This window comes from Magnolia sinica, chromosome 8 (genome assembly GCF_029962835.1).
Source record: "Magnolia sinica isolate HGM2019 chromosome 8, MsV1, whole genome shotgun sequence".
NCBI classification, from domain to species: domain Eukaryota; kingdom Viridiplantae; phylum Streptophyta; class Magnoliopsida; order Magnoliales; family Magnoliaceae; genus Magnolia; species Magnolia sinica.
The window spans coordinates 52,248,491-52,259,946 of NC_080580.1; the positions used below are offsets into that span (position 1 = coordinate 52,248,491).

The 11,456-nt window shown below is 42.1% G+C and overlaps 1 protein-coding gene across 2 annotated transcripts in view; it reads left to right on the forward strand.

The window, feature by feature from the left end:
- LOC131253311 (rab escort protein 1) overlaps positions 1 to 11,101 on the forward strand; it is a 67,972-nt gene extending 56,871 nt beyond the window's left edge. Inside the window, exons 5-9 of one of the 2 annotated variants that reach the window (XM_058254270.1) lie at positions 8,935 to 9,187; positions 9,336 to 9,411; positions 9,706 to 9,901; positions 10,075 to 10,155; positions 10,518 to 11,101. In XM_058254270.1, coding sequence (XP_058110253.1) covers positions 8,935 to 9,187; positions 9,336 to 9,411; positions 9,706 to 9,901; positions 10,075 to 10,155; positions 10,518 to 10,607 — 696 coding nt within the window. In that variant the 3' untranslated portion in view covers positions 10,608 to 11,101. Of the gene's footprint in view, positions 1 to 8,934; positions 9,188 to 9,335; positions 9,412 to 9,705; positions 9,902 to 10,074; positions 10,156 to 10,517 lie in introns of those variants that run through there. The other variant, XR_009175081.1, reaches the window with a different exon arrangement.
- Positions 11,102 to 11,456: the final 355 nt, after the last annotated feature.

Here is an 11,456-nt window from a genome sequence, read left to right on the forward strand (position 1 = left end):
CTAGAGATAATTTTTTGCCTTGATTCATGAATGAACATACATTTGAGTGGCCGTATATCGTTACATCGTGGTCAAATAGCCAAGGTGGCCCCAAAATGATGTGTCCAACGTCCATAGGTAAGACATTGCACCATAGCGAATCTGAATAGGATCCATAATTAATTGGCACGAGACATCGCTGGGTAACAGGTATGGAAGATGCATCCACCCATGACACTCTATAGGGCTAAGGGTGTGGTTCAGGTTTCAACCCCAAACGGGACAAAGTGCCAGTGGAGACCACATTGGTACAACTACCACTATCGATGATCACCTTGCAATTCTTCTCTCCACATTTTGCATAGGTGTAAAATATTGTAGTCCGACACTAATCATCATTCTCCTTAGCATTGGTCAAGGCACACCTGACTACTGCAAGTGGTGTGGTCTCTTCTCCTTCTTCTTCATCACTAGCACCATTGATGTTGGGCTGATAAAATTCTTCTTCAAAACCGCCCTGTTAATCTCCTTCTTCCTCACCATCATCAATTACCAGGGTTTTGTTCGTCTCTTTCGATGGACATTGATGCGCAAAGTGACCAATCCCATGGCAATTGAAGCATTGCGTTTGCTCACCTCCCTTAGAGCTAGCACTCGTTATCCCCTTTCCTTTGACATCTCTAGGGTTGGGTTGGGACCCAATTTGGGGCCTAGACTGACTCCCCATGTTAGGCTTAGCCCCTTGAGAGTAAGCCTTGACACTTGGATCCCAAGAGTCATAACGCTTACCAACTGGTGCCTTGAGGTCGTGTTCAATGTCTTGCACCACTTGGTGGTACATGTGCTCCAATGTACCAACATCATGAGAATAAAGTTCTCATTGGATCTCATATCGGAGGCCCATCCTGAATCTGGACAATGTAACCATCAGGTCCTCAATGTCACATAGCATCATGTACTCCTCAAACTTAGCAATGTAATCTGGAACGGTCATGGATCCCTGGCGCAAAGCCTGCCACTAGTCTAGGAGCATCTTACGATAAGAAAGAGGGAGATACTTTTCTTTAAGGACCTCTTTCATCTCGGCCCAGTGTGCAACTGTGGGCTCTCCTTTCCTTTCAATTTTATGCTCCATGTTGGTCCAAAAAAGTTTGGCCTAGCTCACCAACTTCATCTTGGCAAATCTCATTCGACGGGCATCAGACATATCATACCACTCAAAATAGTGGTCCATATCTGCCAACCAATCAAGGAATGCTTTGGGGTCCAAGTGACCATCAAAACTGGGGGCGTCAACTTTCACACCTTTCATGACTTGTGCATCTGATCATAACAGTCATAACACTCACGTGGTGGTGGCACGTGTGCTCGACTATGGGCAATGCCTTGGCCATGATCATGCTCCCGCCTATCAACTTGATTTCCAACCTGAGATTGAACGTCTTCCCAGTGTCGGGGTTTGCCTAGGAGGCCTAAGTTAATTGACACGCGCATTGATCATAGTTAATTGAGTAGCAATGGTTCTATTGTGTGCTTCAATGGTCGTCAGACGGTTATTGATAGCATTAAGGGCCTCAACAATCTGCTCTAGATTCATAGTGGGATCTAGACTAAAACCACATCCTAAACGAGTGGGCATACACAAGGAAACTCTAAAAGGAAACCCTGGATGTGACTCTAACCTAGATGCAACAAAAAAAAATCATATGTTAAACCTATGGTCTGTGATACCAAATTTGATGCAGGATCGATGCATGAACTAAGTAACATGTGAGATCAAATAGCCAAATTAAGATATTTAACAAAAAAACACAAACATCGATATAATCATCACAAATATCATGAAAATCAAAAGAAAATCATGTATAATCTAAAGCATAAGCTACCAACATCGTAACACAAGATCATTAAATAAAAAGAAACTAGGATCTAATGGATGTAAGGACATCCAATTAGCATGGGGTATGGTCTATTTTAAAATAGGAAACATAATACAACCTAGAGTGAAAATTAGGGTTTGGATAATTTGGGAAAGTAGGAAATTTATGAAATTTAGGTTTATGGTTAGGGTTTTGGGGATGGAAGAAAGGGGTTTTGATAATGATGGTGGGTGTAAGACCCTAGCCTGAGTATCTGTTTTATTTTGTTAGGTCCCGCGGTCCTACCGGTCAAATCCTGGCAACCCGCGACCTGTAGATTTCGTTTGCGGTCATCCTTAAATCCCGTCATGCTAACCGGACCCAGATCGACCCGAAACCTATGCCGTTGCGACCGCATCGACGCTGAGGTTCCAACGCCGCGTGTCGTGCATCCATCCGATGTGTACATCATAAGATGAAGCCCGCACCATTTTTGGGCCATTGATCATGCATGTGGGACCTACCTAGACCCTTGCACATTTTCCCATGTGGGCCCCACCCTAGTGCACCTCTTTCTATGCAAGCTACAATCAATAATGACCTAGCCTAATGATTGTTTTTCTTTTCTAGAAAATAATCATGGGATATTCCCTCTATCCCATGCGTTTCTCTTCCCAAGCCAAGCCCTTCTTCCAAAACTAATCGTTACTTTCCTACAACTCTCCTCTTTCCTCTCTTCTCTCTTCTCTCTCATTTCCCTCTCCATTTCCTTGCTAGGTGGGACGTCCACCATTTCTCCCCTATTCCAGCAACTTCTCCCCCTTCTCGCTCCCAATCCCACCCTCTAAACCCCATCTTCACGACTAGAATCCTTCCATTGGAGCTTTGGAGCTTGTGGCTTGAAGTTGGAGGAAGATCTTGAAGGTGGGTGATGCATTGAAGCTCTTTCCTTCTTTCTTCTTTTTGCATGTTCTTCTCTTCATATTTGGGAGTATGTGGGAGTATGTGGGACCCACCAATTAATGGTGGAGGTCCTACATAGCTCCATGATGTGAGGCCAAAGGCCCACATGATGCATGCACATTTCCATGGTGGACCATCCTCCATGGATCCACCATGATGGATTTCTTTGATTTAATAGTTGTTTGGTCATCTAGACCATGGCGTGCATAGTGGGGATAGCATCCCTACCTCAACAAATTCCTTGGATTGTAAGATCTCAAGCATGCATGTAAGATGTAAGGTGTGGATTGTGTTGGTGGAGGATTCATAGTACCGGAATCCTCCCCTATGCCGTTGATCTCTCTCTCTCTCTCTCTCTCTCTCTCTCTATCTTCTTCCTTCTTTGGCTACTGATGATAGTGGCCCATTGATGTGACCAAAAACATCCAGACCATCCAGATTTTTGGGGACGTCCAGGCCCACCTGCTGGATGTCCAGGCCCACCGTCTTGCATGGGTTGGATGGCCCTTAAGGCTTGATTTTCTTGGAGATTTTTGGGAGGGAGTGTGTCTGGAATTTTTATGGTCCATCTAGGTGGACCCCACTTTTATTATCATAACTTTAATCCCTTTAAATATTTTTCTATGGGCTGGAAATGGACAGCATATGTTGCTATCCAAATTTCAGGCCCATTTGATGCATGGTTTTGGGTATTATTTTAGGCCCGTTTGCAAGGCTTTTCTCCCTGATTTCTTTTGGGATTCTTTGAGGTGTGGACCCCACCTTGATGTAGGATGGAGCCCATACCCTCTACCCGGTATTGCGACCTATGGAGTGGGCCCAAGAGGGCTGGACAGTCCACAATGTTCCGGACTGTCCAGCACTCCTGCATGTTAGAAATGGGCTTGTATTGGCCAAGTTTTTGGGTGGGCCACCCTAGTAGACCCCACTTGCTGTCCACATATGGGTGCATGAAATCCACCCATTTTCCCTTTGTTTTGGCAGGCCTGGACCCACCTCATTAGGTGCCAAAGTTGGGGACAGCAGCATTTTTACAGCTGCAGATTTTTTTTTGATATACCTTGCTGTCTATTTTTGTATAAATTATTTGGGCATGTGTATGACTCCCAAATTCATCCCTATTATGACCTACTTTGCTGGGACCCCTTCTAGGTGATCTAGGGCATCCGGGGCCACCACTTTTCCTTGGGATTATGGCTGGACAGCAGCCATGCTGGACGTCCCAAGTGGGGTTGACATCCAGCATGGGCTGCCCCCCCCCTGAGCCCACTATGATGTAGTGTTTCATCCTTCCATTCATCCATTTTGTGTGGCCCACCCCTGGTGGGACGTCCATGGTGGGGCCCACCTTGAGCTTTGTATTGGCCCGGACGGTCCAAGCCTCAAACCGTCCACCCCATGTGGGACACCCATGGCTTTGGGCTGCTGCTGGACTTGCTGTCCAGCAGCAGGCCCACTGGATTTATGTGATGTATATCCACTCTCCATCTGGTGGGGCCCCCTGTGTATATGACTAGCCACCATGAAATAAATATTCACTTAATTTTACCAATTTCTGGACTTCAGCAGGCCTCAGGAAGTTAGGTGGGCTGAAAGTCTAGCATGGGGCCTTAAAAGTACATTGTATATGCCTGAAATTTTAAAGGGTGTGGGGCCCACCATATTGAGAGACTTGTGTGTATGTTTCATGCTTTTATTCTTAAATTTTTGGGCTTAATTAGTGCTCTTAGAGGCCCACTTTAGTTGGATTATAAGGACCCATTGTAGACCAGATTTTTAGGACATCCAGCAGGCCCAGATGGGCTGGGACGTCCAAGCTCGGCCCAGTTACATGTATGGGCTGTTTCCACCATTATGCTGGGCTAGTTGGGCTGAAATATAGATGTGGTTGGGCCCTTGATTTCCCATCTAATTAACTAGTTTTTGGGCTGATGTTGCAAAGCCCGATTGCCCCAACTTTGATATGATTTTTGCCTATTTACTTGGGCTTATGGGCTGCCCACTAAGTCCAACATCATGCATGGGTTTGGTGGCATTGTTCTTGGGCCATAGTCTTCCCTATAGGCCCATATTGTTGTATGTAGTTTTGGGCCACTTTCATAAGGCCCAGTATGTGGAATTTAGACATGTATGTGGCTGCCCATTTTATTCTTATAGTGGTATTTGGGCCTTGGGCCTTGCTTCTAGGTAGTTTATTGTTGGGCCGCCTTACTAGGGGGGATGTCCCCATTGAGGGCCCCTATAGGCCCATTTGTTAGGCCCATTTTCTTCTATGGGTGGTTAAATGTCCACCATAGACCCTTGCTGGGCCCATGACATTGTCTACCTAGTCTCGTGGGCTACCCCAAACTATTGGGCCCCCACTAGTGGTTGTGTTTCTTCTTCTCCATGGAAAAATTGTTTAAGTACCTAGACCCTGCCTTGTTATGAGGAGAGTACAACACATCGCATGTCATACTTGGTTATCTTCATGACCCATTCCCATGTGCATCATATGTGTGCTTGGTTGAGATGTGAATGATCATGGTTTATGCCATTGGGCAGGCTGTTATGGGACTCCCTGAGTGATGGGGTTGCCCCTCTTGAGCGCGTTGTATGCGCAGGACTGATGCATGATTGATTTGTGTGATTCATACATCTAGCATTGCATAGTACGGTTGATAATCGCCCTGGCTTCATGAGGGTCGTAGCCTCTACAGGTGTATCGTGGATGGCTAGAATTGGACACCGAAAATGTTATTTGAGCATTTAGGGTTAGGATGTCCTTAGGTGAAAACCCCTAAACCTTCATGGTAGCAGGAGACGCCCCAACGCCGAGACCGAGTGGAAAACACGAGTGCCCAAGTGCCTTTACATTTAGGCCGCGTCTCACTGTAGCATGGTTGGTTGGGATGGGGTGTGGCCTTACCCGCCTGAGTGAGGGGGCAATAGCTAGGTTGAGTTTGATCACCTCGTGAATGGGTCCGCTATCGTCGAGCCTTGTTGGTGATTGGCTATCTACAGGCAGGTAGTGAGGTCTCTTACGCTCGCTAGGCTGTGCGGCTAGGAGAGTGGCAGTCGGCAGGTAGTGTATTTGACCTCGGTGGATTCCCTAGAGTGGAACTATATTGATATGTGTACTTGCGATGAGGACTGGCATGATTGCATTGCACCTTGCATATAGAATTGGCTATGTAGGCCTCTTGTCGCATCGCCTTGGTATGACGCCCAATACTTGTATGTCGCATTGTATAGCCTTGTGATGGCTTGTAGCATTCCTGCTTGGTATAGCATAGCCTTGGTATGGCTGAAAGCAATAATGGTATTCGTGGTTCTTGCCGCATTTTCGCATACTTTGATATTGCATTCCCGACACTGGTATTACACACACTTACATCGCCCTCTAAGCTTTCTATAAGCTTATGCATGATTGATGCGTGCAGTTGATTGTAGGCAGCAGTAGTAGCAGGGCAGGAGCGTGGAGCGTGCCATGGACCTTTTGGAGATTGTTCTTATATCGTTCTTGTATTTCCCATTTGAGCCTTGTATCTTGTAAAAGTTTAAATTCTTAGTGGATTTTGTAATGGTGTTCCTGTGGTTATCATCTGTGGTTACGATGTTATGATCTTGAGTATGCTCATTATGAATCAGACTTATGTTATAGAAATCCCATGATCGGAACCTGGTGAAAGGGTGTCAGGGGCTAAGAATGGGGTACTATGGAGGCTGTCGCTGCCGGATTCGGCAATCGGGAATCCTGCGAGCCCGATCTCCGGGTTTGGGGCGCGACAGTGGGAAACTGAAATAGGCGGGTGAGATTCACACGTGTGGTTGTGCGGTTACACATGTGGCGTGGGATGATGGGTTTAGGTCGGTTAGGGTTTGGATTGTAGATGGGTATGGGAAAGTAGGGTTTGGGAGAAGACGAATATCTAGGATGGAGAGAATGAAGAACCTGAAGAAAATACCTGAATGAGGGAGAAGAGAAGATGGTGTGGGGATAGATGGAGACCTCGCACCTTCGTTGATGAAGATTAGCCTTACACCAATCTTCCTTCCAAATCGCATGAAAATAATATCTTCAAATCACATGAAGATAGGAGAAGAAAGCAAGAGGTTTTCTCTCTGTTTTTTTTTTTTTTTTCAAAAAATCCAATGGGAGAGAGGTCACATGCCCCCCCTCTTTTTATAGATCAGAAGTTTCAAAAATTACAAAAACCCCCCTTCTTGTGAATTTTAACAAGAATAGCCCTAGTCTAAATAAAATCAACTAAAACACTCATAATGTGTCCAAATATAAAATAATTAAAAACTAAATCCTAAAATATGATAGAGTCTAAAATTGATGTGGACGATTAATGGCTCGATCATGTGATCCATGCGATCCAATGGCCCGATCGTCGCGTCCCTCCGATCCAATGGTCTGAATCACTCCATAAAGCAACCCATGTGCATTTTCCCAATGTGAGGTCTTTCAAATGCTCGAACATGCACGCGGGGTCTTCAACACAATCACAGGTACTCACCTTGCCACAGAGAAATTGGCAGCACCCGCCTCCTCTGATATGTACGTAAGGGCGTATGTGACATGATGTCCTCATCACACTACCTTGTTTTTTTATACAGACCTTTTTCCTATTTGTACCTTAAGCACTGAAATCCCCAAAATGTCACATGCGTGAAACTTCCATTTCCTATTTTCTAGCTTTCCAATTTAAATTATTAAGGCTTGACTTTCCTAAATTAGATAACTAAAAATTGTAGATGACAACAAGACATGACAATCCTAGATACTTTTATTAAAGACTCATGGGAATCCTTCCATCCAACTCCACCAAAAGTCCTAGTAAATCTGGACTCTCCCTAGAATATGACACCTATAACATGAATAGTGCTACCTAACAATTGGAAAAGCTTAGAGGGAATATTGTTCCATGCATTAAGCACAAAACCCATTAGTCAAATCCTATTTACCACGAGATCTCCTAATGAAATTTTTTTTTTTTAATGGCTATTTAAAGTGGAATGCCAATTGGGAAAGTCAAAATATCATGCAAATTATCATCCGTCATGCCTGTTTTATACAAATTTTGGATCATTGTATAAAGAGGTACAATGCATGCTTTTTTCAACTCTGATACCCGGGGGTCCCATCTGAATGCCAAACTACTTAAAATCAGTCCTTAAAGCAAGTTAGTATAACTGTTAAGGCCTAAAACTGACTTGAGACCCAATCTTGACTCTTTTGACTCAGATTTTTGGACACATGACGTCCAACACGATCGATCATAACCTTCAACTTTGGACATGCATCGAATTTCCTTGCCCTTCTTTCAATGCCTTAATTAATGCTATACTAATTTCATGTTTTGTTCATTAGTTTTAACCAGTGTTTTGAATAGCATTCGTAGCATAGCTACGACGCTACGTAGCATTAGCAAATAGTGTAAATCCCCTGTAGTGTACACTACAGGGGTCGTAGCGTACATAGCATTTGTAGTGTACACTACATTCTTTTTATTTATATATGATAATCGTATTTTGTATTGTGTGCTTAATACTCTCAACCTATGGGATTTAAGTTTCTTTTCATACTTGTGACTTGTGTTTTCAATTAGACATTACTAATTAAAGTAGTTTTCTTAGAAAGTTGTTGAAGTGATAATGATTTGATTTGGTTTATATATGTGAATTGGCTGGGATAAATGATAATTAATAACTTGTTTGAACATGCTTATACTTGAAAAAATGAATAATTTTTTAGGCATTTATATATATTTTTTTTTGTTCTTTTTTCTTACTTTTTATCATATTTTTCCTATTTTTAAATTAACAAATAGAAGTGTTGTGTACCTTACGCTACACGTTATGCTACTCACACTACACATTACAGGGCGTTGAACACTTTGCAACATGTTACCGCTATTTAAAACACTGGTTTTAACTCAACCCTTTCTGAAGAGCCTTTGTTTTGAAGTTGAAATGGATGATGCCTTGTCAGGAAAACCTTTCTTTTTCTTCAACCATTTCAAGTGCCTCTGTTTCAAAAATGGAAATGTTTGAGCCTCTCTGCAGCTGTAGTAGTTTCCATTTCTTTTTCCTTCAATGCTTGATAGTCCAACTCTTTGTTCTGTTAATTCATGACAAAATGCAGGAGCATGGGCACTATAAAGGTGTTAGATTGGCGTCTGGTCAGGAGCTATTCAGCCATCAACTAGTTGTGGATCCATCTTTTGTAGGCCCACTACTCTCTTTTTCTTCCTCAGAGTTGCAGCATGAAGGTTTAAATCCAGGAGATGTTACAAATGCTTCAAGCCCAGTGAAACAAGTCTCTAGGGGAGTATGCATAATCAGGGGTTCCATACAGCCAGAGTTACCAAACTTGCTGGTAGTTTTTCCTCCTAGATGTAAGAGTTGCACCCACCCAACCATATTTCTCAATTTTGTCCAAAACATATGACCTCTTTTCTGTTGCCACTTCTTCTGCCAAACCACGGGCAGTGTAATACTTAATGCACAAGTGTATATTTTGATTGGAAATGTCTCTCCCTGCAGCGTTGTACGATGAGCAGGCAACATCTGTCCGAGCTCTTCAGTTAGGAAGCAATGTAGCAGTTTGTCCTTCAGGCTTGTAATATCTTACCCATCTTTAAGTGAATCTCAATTATACAAACTGTTTCTTGTTATCATTCATTTGCTAGAACTTTGGTGAGATACTATTGAGAGAAGAATTTCATTTCAGAAGCATTATAGATTTAGAAATTATTTTTCCAAGTTTCTTCCTTTCTTTTAAACTTTGAGTGGGAGAATTCATCATGTGTAGGTGTATAGGAATTTGGACTTGATAGTTTATTTAAAGCCACTTTGAATCTTTTAGATCTTCGAAGATTCAAGCATCTTGTATTTTGCTTTTCCTCCTTTTCAGGTTTGTTCTGTACCTATCAACTCTTTGTGACGATGCAGTTCAAGGGAAAAAATCTATACATGCAGCGGTGAATGCTCTTTGCACAATTCCAGTTTCTGAGAACTCTGAAGACATTTCAGTAGTGCATGAAGGTGTAGAAGTAGAACCAAAACCCATTTTATTGTGGAGTTCTATGTATGTTCAGGAGCTCACGAAGGTCTGTTTCTTGTCCTTGCATTTTTCTTTCAACATCTGAACTTTCCACAGGCCAGAGCATAGCTCGAGGAGCCTGCATATCATTCCTACCAAGATAAATTATGAATTGCAGTAGATATATTCAATTGACTTGCTCATTGGAAAATATTTTATGGAAGTATTGGGTAACTGCAGGGTTCGTTTGGCATTGTCAGCTCATGCCCCATGCCAGATGGGAATATTGACTACAGGGATCTTTTGGAATTAACAACGAAGGTAGTTTCTTTTTACAGTCAATGTGATTACAACCACCACCTCACCATTTGCCCTGAAGTGAATGATGACCTTCTAAGTAACAGTTGATCTTGGGCCCCTGTAAATCTGAAAAAAGAAAAAAAGAAAAAAAAAAGAAAGAAAAGAAAAAGAATACAGATATCGCTAAAGTGGATCTGAGATGATGATCATCTTTCAGATCAGGCGGCCATTCACTGTTATTTTAGAAACTGATTACCTTCTCATAGTTTATTGGAATTAACAACAATATCATCCTTTGTAAATCTTATTGCCTTTTGTAACTATTCTTTTGATGTATGTTTTTTGCGCTGACTAGACTTTGGTGCTTGCACTGTAAATTGCAGTTGTTTCACAAAATGTATCCTCAGGAAGATTTTTTCCCTGAGAATACAATGCCCAGAAATCCAGAGGATGATGATGGTTCGCTTGTCTGATTCTCAACCCTCAGGGATGAAAATGTTGTACTTGATTTGCTGATGAGTGATCGGGTGATTAAAAATTACAGTTTTTATAAGAGTAGAGTCAGTAAAGCCGGCCCAAAAAGTTAAAAATTTCAGTAGATATATGTGTTCATGGTTCTAGCTTTGCATAGATGTCAAGTGTTGTTTAAGATGCAATTGGTCCCATTAACAGATCTGCTGCTGGGACCCAGTTTCGTCAGATTTTATTCTGCTTTAACGAAGCTCATTAGATGAAAGGTGCACATATTTTGCCAATATAGAGAAGAGAGATGATAGCTGGCCTGCAGAGGTGGGGATATTATTTATCAGTGTTCTTTTATTACAAAAGGCAATGGATGTACTGCTGTTTCACCTGTGCACCGTGGGAAATATACAGTTGTTCTCTTTGGCAAGGGAAAACACACCCAGTTTATTGACTTATTTGCATCTCTTCTACATTTGAATTAAATCTATATTTTCTTTTTGGATGCTGACAACTGCTTCATGAGGATGTTCTAGCATTATTTGGATGAAGAGAATCTCAAAGCATCATGTTTGCATTCCAGAAAATTTTTGTAGAAAAGCACATATTTACTAGCAACGTAAATAACAACCATGACATTTAAGGATAGTGAAAGACAACAAAAACTGATTCTTGGAAATATAAAAATTGGATCTCTCATTGGAACTCAGGAAAAGAAATGCCAAACTCTAAATGGGAAATTTTTTTTTATTTTCAGCAGAAAAGGATACGATCACAACAAAAATCAGGTAGAGATAATATATAGTATGTTCTTCATTTTCAGCATCTTCTATCTCGACAACAATCCTTTCTTAAGACTG